This window comes from Gossypium hirsutum, chromosome A11, assembly GCF_007990345.1.
Source record: "Gossypium hirsutum isolate 1008001.06 chromosome A11, Gossypium_hirsutum_v2.1, whole genome shotgun sequence".
In the NCBI taxonomy this organism is placed as follows: domain Eukaryota; kingdom Viridiplantae; phylum Streptophyta; class Magnoliopsida; order Malvales; family Malvaceae; genus Gossypium; species Gossypium hirsutum.
Window position 1 is genome coordinate 41,240,325 of NC_053434.1, and position 22,912 is coordinate 41,263,236.

Below are 22,912 nucleotides of genomic sequence, written 5' to 3' on the forward strand. Positions count from 1 at the left end.
CAGACAGGGTCTTACACGAAATTGAATAACAATGCCAATTTCCCAGACATAGCCTTACACGTAATCACAATACAATGCCAATGTCCCTGTAACAACCCGTTTTTAGGTCAAACTGGAACAGTGGTTTCGGGACCACAAATCTGAAGTCAAAATATTTATTTTATTATTTTAATAAGGTTTACAGCATGATAGATTAATTATGTGAAAGTTTCGTAAAGAAATTTTATTGTTTAAATGCTTAATTCGGTAAAAAGGATTAAATCGCGTAATGCGTAAAATATGAGATCTATTAGTTAAATAACTCAAATGGCTATGAAATTAATATTAGAAGTCCTTTAGTTGATAATATACCCTTGTTAATGTTAGTGGACATTCATGTCCATGAATTACATGATTATGGATGAATTATAATAAGGTTATATTAGTAATTTAGTTATTAAGTTAATAATTATTAATAATAATAAACCAAAATTTTCATTCCATTCATCTTCTTGCCGAAAATTAGGGTGAATAAACACCATTTTTACTTCATACATTCGGCCAAGCTTGAGTGAGCAATTAAGATCAAGATAAGCAAATACCAGAATTAGATCGGGGGAAATGAAAGATAGACGAGTAGGAGAGGTTATACGAGAAAATACGAGGTAAGTTCGTATAATTAGAATTGAACTTTTCTATACTTGTGATTATTGAAAAAAATGTGTATAAATGAGATATTTGAAGTATAAATGTCTTATTATTATATTATATGCGTCACCGAGCCCCGTTTGAACTATTTAAATTCATTGGATACTAGTGACATGTTATTGGAATTACCGTAATGGTCGAGCTCCTGCATTTGTTGCAGATGCACCATAGCTCGTAGGAGCTTACTATTTCAGCTCATTGGAGCTTACTAATTCAGCTCGAAAGAGCTTACTGTTCAGCTCAATAGAGCTTACTGTTTATCAGCTTAGTAAGAGCTTACCGACCATGACTAGAAAGAGCATGTATGATGATAAATTGATAGATTACTGACATTGTTCACTCGATTATCCTTTGAAGTTCTAATAGGTTCAACGGGCCTAAATAATGTTATACGGTCAAATTACGGTTTATAAATGTTACTAAAGTTATATATGATGTATGAGTTTCGAAAGATATGAAGTATTATTTTAGTAAATAGTTTATGTATTAGTTAAATGACTAACATGCGATGATTATATGTGATTAGGTGATGGTTAAAGTGAATTGTTGGCATTTTATTATTGCTTTGATTATATTTAATTGGTAAGTTTAATTCTGGATTATACGGGCTTACTAAGCTATAAGCTTACTCTGTTTCGTTTTTTATGTCTTATAGGGTTCGTTAGCTCGCTCGTTTCGGATAAGTTGGAGTTGCACATCACACTATCCAATTTTCGTTTGGTATCTTGAACTTATGCACTTATGTAAATATGGCATTATAGGCTAGTTTGATAGTAGTAGTTATGTTTTGGTATCATGGTTTAAGAATGAAATTGTATATAACTTAGGCTATGTGATTTGGCTTATTTTGGTATCATATTTTGATTGCATATATGTGCTTAATGATGGTATGTTTTGGTATGGTAATATTTTAATAAAATTATGCAAATGAAGTCTTGATATATAGATCTTAGATGAATGAATTGTATATGTGGTTAAATAGGTATTTGGATATGTAAATGGTAAGTTTGGATATGGCTTATAATGTGTATTGAATTGGTTAATTTGGTTGTCAATTAAGTTGCATAAATGTGGTCAAATATGAATGTAAATTCTTATGTTTTAGGGTGGCAAATTTGGCTTTTCAAATGGACTATTTTTGTCCACACGAGTAGGGACACGAGCATGTGTCTCAACCGTGTACGACACATGGTCATGTTACACGGTCGTGTGTCCCTCGGGGTACCATATGAATTAAATTTAGTATACGCTACAATTTTTGACATGACCTAGATACACGTGAGTGTCTATCGGTCGTGTGTGTCACACGGGCGTGTGGTCGACTTTGTGACCCAAGTCAGTAGCCTCCCTAATTTTCACACGACCTGGCACACGGGCGTGTCTTTTGGCCATGTGGACAAGTCAGTATGTATGCCATGTTTTGCCACGGCTTAGACAGATAGGCGTGTCTAATGTCGTGTAAGGCACACGACCTGTTCACACGGGCGTGTGTCACTTGAAAAGTTGAAAATTTCCTAAGTTTCTGAATTTTTTTATATGTTATCACTTTAGTCCCAAATGCATGTTCAAGGCTTTATATGATTGATTTAAGTACATTTTGAATGTGAATGAATGATGGTTACTGAAATGAGATGAAATTTGTTAAATGAATGTTTTGAATTGAGTTACAGGTCTAGCAATGCCTCTTAACCTATTCCGACGACGGTTACGGGTTAGGGGTGTTACAGTCCCAAACATAGTCCTACGGTAATCCTAATGTCATGACATTTGTATCCTATACTATTTCTAAGTTTCGTACGAGACTTTCAGATGTTGTAACTCTGGCGATTCTTGGTCGTAATTGCTCGTTCAACATTCACAGCAATTCAATGACAAGTAAATAGTTATAAATCAATTTAAAGACATTTATTTGCATATGAACTTACCTCATATATACAAGGAATGGATCGAATCAACTACTCGACAACTTTCGATTTCCCTCGATCCAAATTTGATTTCTTTCTTTCTTGATCTATACACATTCAAAATTAACTCATTTATTCATCAATTCATTCAATTTCATCCAAAAATACCTATTTGGGCATTTTTACTCTTTAGCCCTTAAAGTTCCACATTTTTACAATTTAGTCCTCAATTCATAAAAACACAAATTACACCATTTCTTTCTAATTTCATGCTAGCTGAATTCTTCATTGACTCCTAGTATCCCATTATTTTCATTTATTTCGTATTTCAACACCTAAATTTATACTTTTCGCGATTAAACCTCTATTTGACATTTTTATCAAAAATCACTTAACAAAACATATTAATCTTTCAACAATTATTCTTTTTCCATTATCAACAGTCAAAAACATCAAGCTATTATCAATGGCACTTCACAAAATCATCAACCAATTTAGAAACTAGAGTACGGGCTAGCTAAAATACAAAGCAACGATCACAAAAATATAAAAATCATCAAGAACCGAGCTTAAAACATACCTCAATCAAGAATACAAAGGGTCAAACCCTAAAATGCTTCAAATGGTCTTTACTCTTTTGATTTTGGGTGAGAAATATGAACATTAACACTAATTTTTATGCTTTGTTTTATTAAATATACGTTAATACATAGTTTACCATTTTACCCATTAATTAAAACATTATAAATCACATAATTCAAGGTCATTTATGTCCATCTCTACTATCAATGGTCTAATATCAACTTAAGGACCTTTCATTTAATAAGCCATGACAATTAAGCACTTTTAACTTATAGCATGCTACTTTTGCATTTTACGCTATTTAGTCCTTTCATCAAATTAAGCACTCAAACGCTAAAATTATTTCACCAAATTTTTACACATATATAATCACATGCTATAAACACCAAAAATAATATTAAAATAATTTTTTTGACCTCAGATTTGTGGTTCCGAAACCACTATTCCGATTTAGCTAAAACCAAGCTGTTACAACTCTCCCCCATTAGGGATTTTCGTCCCCGAAAATCATACCAATTAAAAGGTTTTGATATTGCTTTCTCATAGCATAATCGGTTTCTCATGTAGCTTCTTCAACCCCGTGTCGATGCCACAAGACTTTCACTAATGCTATTCTTTTATTTCTCAGCTCTTTGATCTTACGAGCTAGAATTCGGATTGGTTTTTCACTGTATGATAAATCTGACTGAATCTCAACTTCAGTCGGGGAAATAACATACGAGGGATCAGATCTGTATCGCAATGCATTGATACATGAAATAGATTATGAATCTTTTCTAACTCTGATGGTAATGCTAACCGATATGCCACTGGTCCAACTTACTCAATAATTTCATAAAGTCTGATGAATCTCAGACTCAACTTTCCTTTTCTACCAAATCTGAGTATTTTCTTCCACAGTGTAACTTTCAAAAACACTTTATCCCCGATCTAAAACTCAATATCTTTTCTTTTCAAGTCTGCTTACGATTTCTAATGATCTGACACTACTTTCAGACTATTACGAATTACTTTTACTTTTTCATTCGTCTCTCTAATCAGATCAACCCTGTGAATCTTACTCTCGCTGAGCTCTGTCCAGTACAACGGTGTTTGACACTTCCAACTATATAAAGCTTCATACGGTGCCATCTTAATACTCGATTGAAAACTATTGTTATACATGAATTCAATCAACAACAAATACTTTTCCCACGTACCTTTGAACTTAAGAATGCAACATCTCAATATATCCTCGAGTATTTGTAAAACTCGTTCAGATTGACCATCCATTTACGGGTGAAATGTAATACTAAAATGTAGTTTTGAACCCATACATCTTGCAGTTTCTTCCAAAACCTTGATGTGAACCTCAAATCTCTATCTGAAACAATAGAAACAAGTACTCCGTGTAATCTCACAACCTCAGAGATATATAACTCAACTAACTTATCAAGCGAGAAATTCGTACGTACCAGAATAGAATGAGCTGATTTCGTCAACCGATCAACAACAATCCAGATTGCATCTTTCTTTCTCAAAGATAGGGACAATCCCACAGAAAACCCATAGTCACTCTATCCCATTTCCACCCGGGAATCGTAATCGGCTGTTATAAACAAGATGGTACCTGTCCAAACCATTTTTTTATTTCTTTTTTTATTTAAAAATGATGGATCAACTTTTTGGAAAGCGAAAATGGAGTCGCCACCAATATTTTCTTATTTAGGTGTGATCGGATCACCTAGAAATTTGGGTTGTTTTAATAAAACATTTTGGTTTACTAAAACAATGATTTTGGTCTATGAAAATATGAGAAAATAGGCTCGGGAGTCGATTACGTATGAGGAAGGATTAGCACCCTCATTACGCCCAAAATTGGTACCAAATCGATTAAATACTGTCCTTTTGTCTAAAATTAAAAATGTTTTTGAAATGTGGTTCTTGTTAATAACATTTGAATAACCCGAGTCCTTTGCCAAAAATCTTCTTGTTTCGACGTTCGAACATTTATAATTCGAAAATAACAAAAGGATTCCCAACTATTTGGTCCAACGAAAAATCGATACCCAGCTTAGTAGGGCACGATTCCTCGAATTTCCAAACATTGACCATTGCCTCACCTTAGAAGATACGGGTGAAGTTCCGAAGAGACACTCGATTATTTTGAACAAACGGGAGATTGCAACCCAACACGATAGGGCACTATTCCCCGAATTGCCAAACATCGAACATTTCTTTCATTTTAAAGAGTTTTTAGAAAACGTGAGTGAAATTCCAAAGGGATCTTCGATCGTTTTGAACAAATGAAAAAGCGCAACCCAGCACGATAGGACACAACATTTCAAATCCTCGATACAAGATCATTTTATAATTTCCAAAACTCATGCATTTGAAATTTCAAAAGGATATTTAGTTATTTAGGTTAAACAAGAAAAATTGAAACCTAGTAAGTTAGGGTACTATTTTCTTGAATTTCCTAAATTCGAAATATTGCCTGATTTTAAATTTGAAAAAAACATGGACGAAATCTCGAGAGAATATTTATTTGGTCAAACAGAAAATCGAAACCCAATACGTTAGGGCACAATTTCTCGAATTACCAAACACAAAATATTACCTCGCTTTGAAATTTTATTTTTTTATTTTTTTTAAAAGGGAGTGATTATGGAAACAAACTTGCAACGTATTTATTCGATTCATTTGAAGCAAAGAAAATGAAATGAATAATTTCAGGCAAATAGGTTGATTTCAGGCAAATATGTTGGCAATCTCAATCATAATATAATACATGGGGATGCAAAACAAAGTAACAAATATGGAAAACATATACCAATAATATTATACAAATTTTTGAAAAGTACAAACACGAAAATCGAAACATGCCCAATGATAATAATCTTACCACATACACTATTTAACGTTTCTAACTAATGGTTAAATAAAAATCTATTTTAAGAAAAATATTTTAAAAGGTAATAAAAAATGTTAAAACAAATAAACTTGAAATGAACAATTTAAAAGTAGCTAAATTATATATATATACATAAACAGATGATACATGCAAAAAATTTACAATAGATCGTAAAATAAATAAAAAATAAAAATAAATAATACATAAAGTATATAAAGTTTAACATATAAATGAACTTCAAAATAAGTATTATTAGAGGAAATTTAAAGTTAGTGTTATGCAAAATAATTTAAAACCAAGATTCAAAAAATGTATACATGTATATAATATATATTATGTGCATAGCAATAGTAATGTGTACCTACATAAAATTTTAAAACGAATAATGCACATATTAACAAGTTGTAACATAGATGAATTATATAAATGCAACCATGTAAGAATATACAAAAGAATATACGAATGACATACTGTGACAGCCCAAAATTGACCCTAGTCGGGAAGTGGTTTCGGGACCACAAAACCGAGTCATAAAAATAATTGATTTCCATATTCTATGCTTATTATGTGTGTACATGAGTATGTGGAAGTTTCATTCTCCAATTTTGCCAATTGCATGAGAAATTATTAAATAGGGATTGATATGAGACATGGTGAAAATATGATAGGCTAATTTAAAATGGTCTATTAATGCATGTTGTGAAAATGATGGGTTTGCATGTCAAATTACCCAAAATTTGAGCTAGTGGTTGGCCATGCTATGGGTGGAAACATGTTGGGAACATGTTGGCCTAGTGAGGTATGTAGGAAAAAAATAAAATAAGGGGCATGGGCATAAAATAATGAAAAGGAGTATGATGAATACAAAAAAAAATGTGTGTAGTTGTTTCCCCCCCTCCATTGCCGTGAGCTAAAGAAAAGAAAGAAGAAAATTTTTGTTCATCCTTTCTCATCTTCATTTAGCTGAAACTAGAAAGAAAAAAACAAAGAAAAAAAATGCTCATCCTTTGGTTCATCCTTGGCCAAAAATTTTAAGGAGGAAGGAAGAAGAAAGGTTGAAGAGGTTCGACCATGCATGTAGCTAGGCTAAGGTATGTTTGATGATGTTCCATGAGATGCATGCATGTTTTAGTTGTTAGCTTGAGTTCTACCTAGCCCATGGTCTAAATCTTGCTATGTGATGGAAATGACACTCGGCCATGGATGCATCATTCTTGGTTGATGTTTGATGTTGTGGTGATGAGGCATGAGGATGAGTTAAGATTCGGCCTAGGTGGAGTTTGTGTTAATGCCATTGCATGCTAAATATGAAGCTTGTTAATGATGCATGTGATGGTGGCTTGATGATTCTTGAACCTCCTTTTTAGCATTTTTGAGTGAGCACATATGTGCATTGGTTGCTAAATGGAGAAGAATCGGCTAGCAAGTTGTGTGCTAAGGCCGAATATAACTTTTGCATGTTAATGAGCAATGCATGTGTTAAATTGATGGAAAGGGAGAGGATGCTTTACTAGTGTGTATATGTGTGTATTAGCCAAGTTTTGAACTTGAAACAAAAGGGTGTTTAGTCAATACAAGTGACCATACTTGTAGAATGTATTAAGTGTTGAAATCGGCCCCAAAATAGACATGCATATTTGGCCAAGGGGGAAAAATTAGCTAAAATGTTGAGTTTGATTCATGATTCCGTACATATGTGACTTTAATGTCTAATGTATAAATATGGGCTAAGTGCCTTGTGTTCCTCTTTTCGATGCTCAAATGATTAAATCAATTTATTTGTTTAATTAAGCTCAAGAGCAAAGGGGAACTAAATCCGATAAAGGGAAGGAAAAAGTGGTCGAATAGCTATCGGAATCGTTCGACAACACCCGAGGTAAGTTCTTGAGTAAAAGATCTTAAATTATGATGTGATTAGATCATGTTTTGAGCAAATTAAAATCATGCTCTTTGTGTGGCTATTGAGCCAAATTTGCAAGAATGATAAATGTCTTGTGTTTGAGTTTTGCTAACGAAAATGAAATACGAATGGGCCATGATTTATTGTTAAATGTGCATGGTTATTTGAATGCTGTCCGGGCTAAGTCCCGAAGGCTTGTGCTAAGTGACAATATCCGGACTAAGATCCGAAGGCATTTGTGCGAGTTACTAAATCCGGGTTAATTCCAGAAGGCATTTGTGCGAGTTACTAAATCCGGGTTAAGTCCCGAAGGCATTTGTGCGAGTTACTAAATCCGGGTTAAGTCCCGAAGGCATTTGTGCGAATTACTATAACCGGGCTATGTCCCGAAGGCATTTGAACGAGGAGCTATATCCGGTTAAATTCCGAAGGTACGTGATTTGGGAATGAATGAACTTGCTGTAAAATTCCAGTTAATACTCTCGAAACATCCCAACATTGAGGTATGTTTCGTATGTGCTTGAACTTAGTTGAGCCCTTACAAATAAGTATTCGCTCAGTTGATAAACGAGCTACCGGCCTTTGGCTGAGTTGATCTTTTGTGTATGTACATAAGAGTTGATAATGTGAAGCAAGTACGATATCGTAAATTTGTGCATATGAAATTATCCGTTTAGCTATATGAATGCTATACTTTTGTTGTGCTGGAATTCCTTGCTCAAAACTTACTAAGCATAAATTGCTTACTCCGTTTCATTGCTCCTCTATTTTATAGATTTGGTTCTCCAGCTATCGGACTCGGGATCTTGAGGTCAAAGTCGCCCACACTATCAAAGCCCCCTTTTGGTACAATTCTGGTTGAACTTCGAAATGGCATGTATAGGACTACCCGTTTGTTGTGGGTCGTGGACCCTTTGGACTTGTATAAATTTTGGATAGCCATGCGAAAATGGCTTATATGTGTTTGAGTATATTGTTATAATCATTTGGTGTGGATATGCTTGACAAGGATTGGCCATGGGGATGGTTAATCAATTTCATAAATTGTGCTATTTATGCAAAAAGGGCTAGTTGAATCATGGAAACCATAAAATAGGTAAAGTCTACCTTAAAGGCAGATGCTGACAGCAGCAGTGATGTAGATTTGGAAAATCACTAAAAATATTAGGAAGGGAATTAAATAGTGAATAAATTATGTAAACAAACCTTGATGAATCTACTTTCATAGGAAAGTAACAAAACAATCATACGGATAGTATGTTAAGAGATATTCAGGTTCTCGTGAGACAGGGCCAGAACGGTTTCTTGATTTCCTGTTCCGACTTAGGAAATTCATTATAAATTAACCAGAGATAATTAGGAGTCATACCATATATGGATAGATTCCTCTCTGAGTCTAGTTTCTATAGAAACAAACGGCATCAGTATTTAAGCCCTGTACAGGGAGATATTTAAGTCGTAATGCACAAAGGTCAGGGTAGTCGATCCCTGTAACATGGGAGACTTTGACTAATAAACTGTACTAATTGGCCTGACCAAAAATTCTAGAAAAAAATATGTAGATGGGAATATGAGTCTAGTTTCAGGGAAAATTTACGGAACTGGATTCCGAGTTGGGAAACTCAAGATATGATTTTTAAAGCGACTAGTACGCAGATTGGCAGTGTCTGGGAAATTTTTTTATAAGGGGTTTAAAGTCTGTTAACACCTCGTGTTCGACTCCGGTGTCGGTCTCGGGTTCGGGGTGTTACATTTGATTGGTATCAGAGCTACGGTTTAGTCGATTCTAGGACTACCGTAATGCGTTGGGTCTAGCTATACATGCCATTTTATGTGATTACTTGATAGTGTGGTGATTTCTGACAATTGTAAATGTGTTTATTTATAGTAATGGATCCCGATCCCGACCGAGAGGTAGCTGATGATCTTGAGAGTGTAGCGCCTGCTCCCGCACAAGGGACAGCGCCGACAGACTCTCAACCTAATGCTAGTAACCCGAATGAGGAAGCTAGACAAGCTTTCTATAGCGTGATGAATGATTGGTTCAACCAATACATTCGAACTAATACGGCTGTTCCACAACCTCCATTCCCGACTAATACCACCCCCGCACCTACAATACCTCCGGTAACTGACCAAATAAGGTCAAATAAGCCCCCAGTTGACAGAATCCGAAAACATGGGGCTACTGAATTTAAGGCTACGGATAGCGACGATGCCGAGCAAGCTGAATTTTGGTTGGACAACACTATCCGGGTACTCGATGAGCTATCTTGTACACCCGATGAATGCCTAAAGTGTACTATCTCCTTGCTACGCGATTCTGCCTACTATTGGTGGAGTACTCTGACTTCTGTTGTGCCCCGAGAGCAAGTAACTTGGGAGTTTTTCCAAACTGAGTTTTGGAAAAAGTATATCAGTCAGAGATTTGTTGATCAAAAACGGAAGGAATTTCTTGAGCTTAAGCAAGGTTCCATGTCAGTTACTGATTACGAGCGAAAATTTGTTAGACTTAGTAGATACGCTCGGGAATGTGTTTCATCCAAGGCTATCATGTGTAAACGCTTCGAGGATGGGCTGAATGAAGATATAAAAATGTTCGTTGGCGTTCTTGAAATACGAGAGTTCGTAGTACTGGTCGAGCGAGCTTGTAAAGCCGAAGAGCTTAGAAAAGAAAAACAAAAAGTTGATGAGGGAACTGGAGAGTTTCGTAAAAGATCTTCGGGAAAGTCTCTTCAACAGGCAGCGAAGAAATTTCGAGATGATGTGGGCTGGTCGAGAGGCACTTCGGGCCTTTTTAGACGAGATCGTGATCTACCCCCTGTGGGTACACGAGGCACTTCGGTCGCCAGTGTTGGGAATGAACGTCGAGACAGAACGAAATGTCGATATTGCGGTAAATGGCATTCGGGGAGTCGTAGATTCCCTGACCGCTCCTGTTACAAGTGCGGATCAGTTGACCACTTCATTAAAGATTGCCCGAGGTTGTCTGAACAGAATGTAAATCAGAGTGGGAAACCGGGTGCTACCACTGCTCGAGGTAGACCATCTGGAAATACGGGCAATGCTGGTGGTGGTCAGAGAGGATCTAGAGATGCTACGACCAGATCCGAGGCTCGTGTGCCTGCTAGAGCTTATGCTATACGTGCCCGCGAGGATGCTTCTTCGCCTGATGTTATTACCGGTACTTTTACACTCTTTGATACTAATGTAATTGCTTTGATTGACCCCGGTTCTACTCATTCTTACATATGTGAAACCTTAGCATCCAGTAAGACTTTACCTATTGAGTCTACTGAGTTCGTAATTCGGGTGTCAAACCCCTTGGGTCGTTACGTGCTTGTCGACAAAGTGTGTAAGAAATGTCCCCTAGAAATTCGAGGTTCCTGTTTCCCGGCGGACTTGATGCTTTTGCCGTTTGATGAATTTGATGTTATTCTTGGTTTGGATTGGTTGACCGCGCATGATGCGGTTGTGAATTGCAAAAGCAAGACTATTGATTTGAGGTGCGCAAATAACGAAGTAATCCGAGTTGAGTCTACGGACTTGGAGGGGATGCCAGCTGTAATATCAGCAATGTTGGCCCAGAAATATGTAAGAAAAGGGTGCGAAGCATACCTTGCGTATGTACTGGATGACAAAGAATTAGACAAGAAACCCGAATCTGTGCCGGTGGTTTGTGAATACCCGGATGTTTTTCCTGAAGAATTACCGGGTTTACCACCTGTTCGGGAGGTAGAGTTTGGTATTGAGCTTGTACCTGGGACTACGCCGATTTCGATAGCTCCGTATCGTATGGCACCAACCGAGTTAAAAGAGTTGAAAGCTCAGTTGCAAGAATTGACGGATAGAGGTTTTGCTCGACCAAGTTTCTCACCTTGGGGTGCACCAGTATTGTTCGTGAAAAAAAAAGAAGGACAGAACCATGAGGTTGTGCATTGACTATCGTCAACTGAATAAAGTGACGATAAAGAACAAATATCCGTTACCGCGTATCGATGAATTGTTTGACCAACTGAAGGGAGCCTCAGTGTTCTCAAAAATAGATTTGAGATCGGGCTATTATCAGTTGCGAATTCGAGATTCGGACATACCCAAAACTGCCTTCAGAACGAGATATGGTCACTACGAGTTCTTAGTGATGCCGTTTGGGCTCATTAATGCCCCTGCGGTATTTATGGATTTGATGAATCGGATCTTCAGACCATATTTGGATCGGTTCATAGTTGTGTTCATTGATGACATCTTGGTCTATTCAAGAGATGAGACCGAACATGCTGAGCATCTGAGGCTAGTGTTGCAAATTTTGCGGGATAAGCAGTTATATGCTAAGTTCAGTAAGTGTGAGTTCTAGTTAAGAGAGGTTAGCTTCTTGGGTCATGTGGTATCCGCATCGGGTATTCGAGCTGACCCGAGCAAAATTTCAGCCATTATTAACTGGAAGCCTCCAAGAAATATTACTGAAGTTCGGAGCTTCCTGGGACTCGCCGGTTATTACCGACGATTTGTCAAAGGTTTCTCGATGATAGCCACACCAATGACGAAGCAACTTCAAAAGGATGTTAAGTTCGAATAGACGGAGAAATGTCAGAAAAGTTTCGATCAACTGAAAACTCATTTGACTGAAGCTCCAATTTTAGTGCAACCCGAATCAGGCAAAGAGTTTGTCATTTATCGTGACGCATCCCTACTTGGGTTGGGTTGCGTATTGATGCAAAAAGGTCGAGTTGTGGCCTATGCGTCGAGACAATTAAAGCCACATGAGAAAAATTATCCGACCCATGATCTTGAACTAGCTGCCATCGTATTTGCTTTAAAAATATGGCGACATTACTTATTTGGTGAAAAGTGCCATGTATTTTCGGATCACAAAAGTCTCAAATATTTGATGACTCAAAGAGACTTAAATCTGCGACAAAGACGTTGGCTTGAGTTGTTGAAAGATTACGAGCTTGTCATTGATTACCACCCGGGAAAGGCTAATGTGGTTGCGGACGCCTTAAGCCGGAAGTCATTGTTTGCTTTACGAGCGATGAATGTGCACTTGTCTGTTCTACCCGACAATGTGTTAATAGCTGAATTAAAAGCCAAACCATTATTGATTCATCAAATTCGTGAAGCCCAGAAAGTTGATGATGAATTGGTTGCAAAACGGGCTGAGTGTGCTCCGAACAAGGAATCGGAGTTTCAAATTGATGATGATGATTGTTTGAGGTTCAGAAGTCGTTTGTGTGTTCCAAGGAATTCGGAACTCATTTCGATGATTCTGAACGAAGCCCATTGTAGCCGAATGTCAATTCACCCGGGGAGTACGAAAATGTACAACGATTTGAAACGTTGGTTTTGGTGGCATGGTATGAAACGAGACATCTCCGACCTTGTTTCGAGATGTTTAATATGTCAACAAGTGAAAGCGGAACATCAAGTGCCTTCAGGATTACTTCAGCCGATCATGATACCCGAGTGGAAATGGGATCGAGTCACAATGGACTTTGTGTCCGGACTGCCATTGTCAACAAGTAAGAAGGATGCGATTTGGGTTGTTGTCGATAGACTGACTAAGTCGGCTCACTTTATCCCCGTGTGTATGGATTTTTCATTGGATAGACTAGTTGGATTGTACGTTTCTCAGATTGTGAGATTACACGGGGTACCTATTTCTATCGTGTCGGATAGAGATCCGAGATTCACCTCGCGATTTTGGAGGAAATTGCAAGAAGCTTTGGGTACCAAGCTGCATTTTAGCACTGCTTTTCATCCCCAAACCGATGGTCAATCTGAGCGGATAATTCAGATACTTGAGGATATGTTGAGATGTTGCATCCTTGAGTTCAGTGGTTCATGGGAACGGCATTTACCTTTGATTGAATTCGCTTACAATAATAGTTTTCAATCAAGTATTAAGATGGCACCTTACGAGGCTTTGTACGGTCGTAAATGCCGTACACCATTGTTTTGGACCGAGCTCGGTGAAAGTAAAATTTTCAGAGTTGATTTGATTAAGGATGCCGAACAGAAAGTAAAGGTAATCCGTGAAAGTCTGAAAGCAGCCACAGATCGTCAAAAATCGAATGCGGATTTGAAACGAAAGGACATTGAATATCAGGTGGGAGATAAAGTGTTCCTTAAAGTTTCGCCTTGGAAAAAGGTACTCAGGTTTGGCCATAAGGGCAAGTTGAGCCCGAGATTCATTGGGCCGTACGAAATCTCCGAACGAGTTGGTCCGGTTGCGTATAGATTGATTTTGCCCCCTGAGCTTGAAAAGATTCACGACGTCTTTCATGTTTCGATGCTTCGACGCTATCGATCTGATTCATCGCACATAATTAGCCCATCAGAGGTTGAAATTCGAGCCGATATGAGTTATGAAGAAGAGCCGATGCGTATCCTAGCTCGTGAAGTGAAGGAGTTGCGAAACAAAAGGGTTCTGTTAGTGAAGGTGTTATGGCTCAAACACGGGATCGAGGAAGCTACTTGGGAAACCGAGAGCTCGATGAAAGAACGATACCCAAACCTATTTACCGGTAAGATTTTCGGGGACGAAAATTTCTTAAGTGGGGGAGAGTTGTGACAGCCCAAAATTGACCCTAGTCGGGAAGTGGTTTCGGGACCACAAAACCGAGTCATAAAAATAATTGATTTCCATATTCTATGCTTATTATGTGTGTACATGAGTATGTGGAAGTTTCATTCTCCAATTTTGCCAATTGCATGGGAAATTATTAAATAGGGATTGATATGAGACATGGTGAAAATATGATAGGCTAATTTAAAATGGTCTATTAATGCATGTTGTGAAAATGATGGGTTTGCATGTCAAATTACCCAAAACTTGAGCTAGTGGTTGGCCATGCTATGGGTGGAAACATGTTGGGAACATGTTGGCCTAGTGAGGTATGTAGGAAAAAAATAAAATAAGGGGCATGGGATAAAATAATGAAAAGGAGTATGATGAATACATAAAAAAATGTGTGTAGTTGTTTCCCCCCCCCTCTATTGCTGTGAGCTAAAGAAAAGAAAGGAGAAAATTTTTGTTCATCCTTTCTCATCTTCATTTAGCCGAAACTAGAAAGAAAAAAACAAAGAAAAAAAAATGCTCATCCTTTGGTTCATCCTTGGCCAAAAATTTTAAGGAGGAAGGAAGAAGAAAGGTTGAAGAGGTTCGACCATGCATGTAGCTAGGCTAAGGTATGTTTGATGATGTTCCATGAGATGCATGCATGTTTTAGTTGTTAGCTTGAGTTCTACCTATCCCATGGTCTAAATCTTGCTATGTGATGGAAATGACACTCGGCCATGGATGCATCATTCTTGGTTGATGTTTGATGTTGTGGTGATGAGGCATGAGGATGAGTTAAGATTCGGCCTAGGTGGAGTTTGTGTTAATGCCATTGCATGCTAAATATGAAGCTTGTTAATGATGCATGTGATGGTGGCTTGATGATTCTTGAACCTCCTTTTTAGCATTTTTGAGTGAGCACATATGTGCATTGGTTGCTAAATGGAGAAGAATCGGCTAGCAAGTTGTGTGCTAAGGCCGAATATAACTTTTGCATGTTAATGAGCAATGCATGTGTTAAATTGATGGAAGGGAGAGGATGCTTTACTAGTGTGTATATGTGTGTATTAGCCAAGTTTTGAACTTGAAACAAAAGGGTGTTTAGTCAATACAAGTGACCATACTTGTTGAATGTGTTAAGTGTTGAAATCGGCCCCAAAATAGACATGCATATTCGGCCAAGGGGGAAAATTAGCTAAAATGTTGAGTTTGATTCATGATTCCGTACATATGTGACTTTAATGTCTAATGTATAAATATGGGCTAAGTGCCTTGTGTTCCTCTTTTCGATGCTCAAATGATTAAATCAATTTATTTGTTTAATTAAGCTCAAGACCAAAGGGGAACTAAATCCGATAAATGGAAGGAAAAAGTGGTCGAATAGCTATCGGAATCGTTCGACAACACCCGAGGTAAGTTCATGAGTAAAAGAGCTTAAATTATGATGTGATTAGATCATGTTTTGAGCAAATTAAAATCATGCTCTTTGTGTGGCTATTGAGCCGAATTTGCAAGAATGATAAATGTCTTGTGTTTGAGTTTTGCTAACGAAAATGAAATACGAATGGGCCATGATTTATTGTTAAATGTGCACGGTTATTTGAATGCTGTCCGGGCTAAGTCCCGAAGGCTTGTGCTAAGTGACAATATCCGGACTAAGATCCGAAGGCATTTGTGCGAGTTACTAAATCCGGGTTAAGTCCCGAAGGCATTTGTGCGAGTTACTAAATCCGGGTTAAGTCCCAAAGGCATTTGTGCGAGTTACTAAATCCGGGTTAAGTCCCGAAGGCATTTGTGCGAGTTACTAAATCCGGGTTAAGTCCCGAAGGCATTTGTGCGAATTACTATAACCGGGCTATGTCCCGAAGGCATTTGAACGAGGAGCTATATCCGGTTAAATTCTGAAGGTACGTGATTTGGGAATGAATGAACTTGCTGTAAAATTCCAGTTAATACTCTCGAAACATCCCAACATTGAGGTATGTTTCGTATGTGCTTGAATTTAGTTGAGCCCTTACAAATAAGTATTCGTTCAGTTGATAAACGAGCTACCGGCCTTTGGCTGAGTTGATCTTTTGTGTATGTACATAAGAGTTGATAATGTGAAGCAAGTACGATATCGTAAATTTGTGCATATGAAATTATCCGTTTAGCTATATGAATGCTATACTTTTGTTGTGCTGGAATTCCTTGCTCAAAACTTACTAAGCATAAATTGCTTACTCCGTTTCATTGCTCCTCTGTTTTATAGATTTGGTTCTCCAGCTATCGGACTCGGGATCTTGAGGTCAAAGTCGCCCACACTATCAAAGCCCCCTTTTGGTACAATTTTGGTTGAACTTCAAAATGGCATGTATAGGACTACCCGTTTGTTGTGGGTCGTGGACCCTTTGGACTTGTATAAATTTTGGATAGCCATGCGAAAATGGCTTATATGTGTTTGAGTATATTGTTATAATCATTTGGTGTGGATATGCTTGACAAGGATTGGCCATGGGGATGGTTAATCACTTTCATAAATTGTGCTATTTATGCAAAAAGGGCTAGTTGAATCATGGAAACCATAAAATTGGTAAAGTCTACCTTAAAGGCAGATGCTGACAGCAGCAGTGATGTATATTTGGAAAATCACTAAAAATAGTAGGAAGGGAATTAAATAGTGAATAAATTATGTAAACAAACCTTGATGAATCTACTTTCATAGGAAAGTAACGAAACAATCATACGGATAGTATGTTAAGAGATATTCAGGTTCTCGTGAGACAGGCCAGAACGGTTTCTGGATTTCCTGTTCCGACTTTGGAAATTCATTATAAATTAACCAGAGATAATTAGGAGTCATACCATATATGGATAGATTCTTCTCTGAGTCTAGTTTCTATAGAAACAAACGGCATCAGTATTGAAGCCCTGTACAGGGAGATATCCAAGTCGTAATGCACAAAGGTCAGGGTAGTCGATCCTTGTAACATGGGAGACTTTGACTATTAAACTGTACTAATTGGCCTGACCAAAAATTCTAGAAAAAATATGTAGATGGAAATATGAGTCTAGTTTCAGGAAAAATTTACGGAACTGGATTCTGAGTTGTGAAACTCAAGATATGATTTTTAAAGCGACTAGTACGCAGATTGGCAGTGTCTGGGAAATTTTTTTATAAGGGGTTTAAAGTCTGTTAACACCTCGTGTTCGACTCCGGTGTCGGTCTCGGGTTCGGGGTGTTACACATACTATATAATATAAATCAATAATTATACAAAATAATTTGAAACAAGATTTACTTACCAACAATTAACAAGATACATAAAGCATAAAACTAAATATAAACATTGTATATAAAAAATAGTAATATAGGCAAGTGTTTGAAATAAAGAAAGTATAATTTAAAATTGGGGAACAAATGGTATACATAAATAGATTTAAAGGGAAAAATATAAACATGTTTGCAAGGGAATTCAAATAAGTAATTCAATTAAATTATGTATATATATATAATAAAGAAAATAAAATAAAATAACAAAAATGAAAAATGAACAAAGGGAATACAAGAAATTAAAATCAACCTTTTTTTTGCTTTAGATTTTTATCTCTATGTGAAAATACAATGTTTTTTTTTATCCCTCCTCCACCTTTGCATTTGGTTTTATGATGGCTTTTATAGCCTTGTTACAACATTTTTTATTATTATTTACTATCTTTTCTTTTTACAAGTGGTAGACAAAAGAGGACTAGGGCGGCGCTTAGGGTTGCACATAGGGTGAAAAGGTTAGGTTTTTTCTTTTTCTTCATTTTTTTATTTTTTATTTTGGGTTGTATTTGGGCTTGGGGTATTTTGGGTTTTAGTTGAGTTTTGATATTTGGGCTGTGATTTTATTGGGCCCCGGGCAAAATTTGGGTCTTACAGCTGCCTCTCTTTGGTCATTGCTGTGTTAACAGGAATAGAGCAAAGATTATAAAAAGACTAATTTTGCCCGGGCTCACCGAGTCTTGAGTTCTTGATCCTTGATCTTCTTTAAATGGCCACTTGACGGCTTCAATCTGCTTCACTGCAACTCAGGAAGGCGATATCTGCTATCTTTGATCTGCTCCCCGTCTAATACAGAGACGCCAAATCCGTTATCTTCGATCTGCTCTCCGCCGCTACAGATACGCCAAATCTATTATCTTTGATCTGCTCTCCGCCGCTACAAAGACGCCAAATCTGTTATCTTCAATCTGCTCTCCACAGCTATAGAGACACCAAATCTGTTATCTTCGATCTGCTCTCTGCCGCTACAAAGATGCCAAATCATCTTCGATCTGCTCTCCGCCGCTACAGAGACGCCAAATCTGTTATCTTTGATCTACTTTCTGCCACTACAGAGACGCAAAATCTGTTATCTTCGATCTACTCTCCGCCGCTACAGAGACGCCAAATCTGCTATCTTCGATCTGCTCTCCGCCGCTACAAAGACGCCAAATCTATTATCTTCGATCTGCTCTCAGCCACTACAAAGATGCCAAATCTGTTATCTTCGATCTGCTCTCCGCCGCTACAGAGATGCCAAATCTGTTATCTTCGATCTGCTCTCCGTCGCTACAGAGACGCCAAATTTGTTATCTTCGATCTGCTCTCCGCCGCTACAGAGATGCCAAATCATCTTCAAACTGCTCTCCGCCGCTACAGAGATGCCAAACCATCTTCGATCTGCTCTCCGCCGCTACAAAGACGCCAAATCTCTTATCTTTGATCTGCTTTCCGCCGCTACAGAGACGCCAAATCTATTATCTTTGATTTGCTCTCTGCCGCTACAGAGATACCAAATCTGTTATCTTCGATCTGCTGTCCGCCGCTACAAAGATGCCAAATCATCTTCGATCTGCTCTCCGCCACTACAGAGACACCAAATTTGTTATCTTTGATCTGCTCTCCGCCACTACAGAGACGCCAAATCTGTTATCTTTGATCTGCTCTCCGTCGCTACAGAGACGCCAAATCTGCTATCTTCGATCTACTCTCTGCCGCTACAGAGACGCCAAATCTGTTATCTTCGATCTGCTCTCCGCCGCTATAGAGACGCCAAATCTATTATCTTCGATCTGCTCTCTGCCGCTACAGAGACGCCAAATCTATTATCTTCGATCTGCTCTCTGCCGCTACAGAGATGCCAAATCATCTTCGATCCGCTCCCCGCTACAGAGATGCCAAATCTGTTATCTTTTGCTTGTTGCCCCACTGCTTAGGGGGTTAAGACTTGTGAATTCACCGATTCTACTGCACTGTCCTCTGAGGAACATGATCTGTAAAATCAGTTTCATGTATCCATGCTTATGCCAAATAATTAGGATGCTATGATTCAAATGAATCAAATGCTCCTAACTAAATGTGATGCTTTATGTCAAATAATGAGGATGTTATGAAATGAATCAAATGTTCCTAACTAAATGAATGGTTATGAATGTAGAAATGTTATGAGAGTGATTCCTTCTTAAACGCTTAAAGTATCATTGCTCATAGTTCATGCGAGTTCCCTCATTGATGTACTATCGCATCTTCTTGCTTAGTTGTTATCTCTGACAGAAAATTTGAAGAAATAGTCATAATTTGGACTACTCTTTTCCCAATGTTTTCCACTTTTGAGTCTGGTTAGTTCTGACTAGTGGCCCTGTTTCAGGTCCTTGTACTATTTAGAGACTTTCCAGATTAATATGCGTAACTTCTTTTGTGTGAATATGATAAGTTCAAAAATCATGATTTCAACAAAAATGCTCGAAAGAGATTATCATAATGGACAAATCGAATTTTATTAAGTAAAATTTGATGTGAATATATAGGATAACAAATCTGATAAGGTGCAAAAAAAGGTGCCCCAGATATCGTAGCACGAGCTTCATTATTCCAATTTTTCGAAGACTCTTTCGAGCTAAATGTGTGTTCAAGAGATCCCACGTATTTTTTTGATGCCCCAAGATGTATTGTTCTCCTTCTTTGAGGACAAGACTACTACATGCCCCACATTTAAAAATTTAGCTGCCCGATTTTGGGTTTTCAACTCAAAAATCTCTTTGGTCTCAAAGTGCCCTTTTGCGGGTTTTCACCTTGGCCTTTCCATCTTTTTTTTTGGTCTCAAAGCGCCCTTTGCGGGTTTTCACCTCGGCCTTTCTTTTTTTAGGTAAAATACTTCTTGACGGCATCCGAATTTACGGGATGGGGCAGGTTTTTACCATCTATCTCGGCTAGAATTAATGTTCCTCCGGAGAAAGCTTTCTTCACCACGTAAGGCCCCTCCCAATTAGGCATCCATTTTCCTCGAAAATCTTTCTGTATGGGAAGAATCTTTTTCAAAATCAGGTCTCCCTCGTGGAATTCTCTAGGGCAAACCTTTTTGTCATAAGACCGCATCATTCGTTTTTGGTACATCTGACCATGACAGATAGCTCTTAGCCTCTTTTCCTCAATCAAGTTCAATTGATCGTATCGAGACTGGATCCATTCTGCTTCGTCCAACTTTAACTCCGACAGCACTCGAAGGGATGGGATCTCGACTTTGATTGGCAAAACTACTTCCATTCCGTAAACTAAAGAGAAAGGCGTTGCCCCAGTTGAGGTTCTGACTGATGTTCGATAAGCAAAGAGGGAAAAATGGTAACTTCTCATGCCAATCTTTGTAGGTCTCAGTCATCTTCCCCATGATCTTCTTAATGTTTTTATTGGCCGCTTCCACTGCCCCATTCATTTTCGGGTGATACGGTGACGAATTATGGTGTCTGATCTTGAATTGACTGCAGACTTCCACTATCATACTATTGTTCAAGTTTAAGGTATTGTCAGATATAATCCTCTCCGGTATTCCGTATCGACATATGATCTCCTTTTTCAGAAATTTGCTCACTACCGACTTTGTCACGTTGGCATATGAAGCGGCTTCTACCCATTTGGTGAAGTAGTCAATAACCACAAAGATGAACCGATGCCCATTAGAAGCCTTAGGTGATATTGGTCCAATCATATCCATACCCCACATATAGAAAGGCCATGAGGAGACCATGACATGCAGCGGTGAATGAGGCACATGAATTTTGTCTCCGTAGATTTGGCATTTATGACACCTCTTGGCGTAATTGATACAGTCTCCTTCCATAGTGGACCAATAATACCCGAATCTCATAATTTACCTGGCCATAGTAAAGCCATTAGCGTGTGTCCCGCAGATGCCTTCATGGACTTCTTCCAAGATTCTCTTAGCCTCTACAGCATCTACGCATCTTAATGGAACTTGATCCTTTCTTCTTTAGTATAGGATCTCTCCATCTAAGACGTAGTCGATGGCCAATCTTCTCACCATCCTTTTATCATTCTCGCCTGCCTGGTCCAGGTACTCATGATTCTTCACGTATTGTAATATATTGTGATACCAAGGGTGATCATCTTTTTCCTCATCTTCCTCAATACTGTAACAGTGGGCTGGAGTTTCATAAATGCTCATCCGGATGGGTTTGACATCTTCTTGTTTGTTCACCTTGATCAAGGAAGCTAAGGTGGCCAAAGCATCGGCCATCTGGTTTTCATCTCGTGGAAGGTAATAGAAGGTAATATCATCAAACTCTTTGACCAATTCAAGGACTAGTTTTCGATAGTCAATCAACTTGGGGTCTCTGGTCTCCCATTCTCCCTTGAGTTGATAAATCACTAGCGCAAAATCCCCATACACCTCTAGCACTTTAATCTTGCGTTCTATGGCTGCACGGATACCCATGATGCATGCTTCGTATTCCGCCATGTTATTCGTACAATCAAAATCCAATTTACTAGTGAATGGATAATGATTTCCTCTTGGGGATACCAAGACTACCCCGATTCTTTTACCCACAGCATTTGATGCCCCATCAAAGTTTAGTTTCCAAGGAAGCTCTTCCGGGTCATCTTCTTCAGTGGTAGCAACACACATTAGGTCTTCATTCGGGAAGTCAAAGTTTCAAGGCTCGTAGTCTTCCAAGGCTCTACTGGCCAAAAAATCTGCTATTGCACTTCCTTTTACTGCTTTCTGGTTCACATAGACTATGTCGAATTCAGAAAGTAGAATCTACCATCGGGCCATCCTTCCATTCAAAGCTGTTGACTCCATCATATACTTCAAGGGGTCCAATTTTGAGATAAGCCAAGAGGTCTGATATAACATATACTGCCTCAGTCTTCGGGTTGTCCAAATTAGGGCACAACACAACTTCTCTATCGGCGGGTACCTTGCCTCACATTCCGTGAACTTTTTAGTGAGATAGTAAATAGCTTTTTCTTTCCTCCCCGACTCGTCATGCTGACTTAATACGCATCCCATGGAGTTCTCGAATACTGCCAAATACAATATCAACGGCTTATCGGGGTTAGGTGGCATCAGCACCGGGGCGTT

General features: G+C 38.2%; 1 protein-coding gene across 1 annotated transcript; it reads right to left on the reverse strand.

Moving 5' to 3' along the window:
• Positions 1-21,796: 21,796 nt before the first annotated feature.
• LOC121210007 (uncharacterized) lies at positions 21,797-22,453 on the reverse strand. The gene is made up of 2 exons (XM_041082067.1): positions 22,349-22,453; positions 21,797-22,177 (listed from the first exon to the last, which is right to left on the reverse strand). Exons 1-2 carry the CDS (start codon positions 22,451-22,453, stop codon positions 21,797-21,799), a joined length of 486 nt encoding a protein of 161 aa, XP_040938001.1.
• Between the last annotated feature and the right edge of the window lie 459 nt (positions 22,454-22,912).

What these genes read in the sequence shown, in the direction of transcription:
- LOC121210007 (XM_041082067.1), bottom strand. Translation starts at nt 22,453, where the DNA reads ATGTGTGTTGCTACCACTGAAGAAGATGACCCGGAAGAGCTTCCTTGG. An exon ending in AAAGAATCGGGGTAGTCTTG is followed by an intron (nt 22,178 to 22,348) that starts GTATCCCCAAGA and finishes TATCAACTCAAG; the next exon opens with GGAGAATGGGAGACCAGAGA.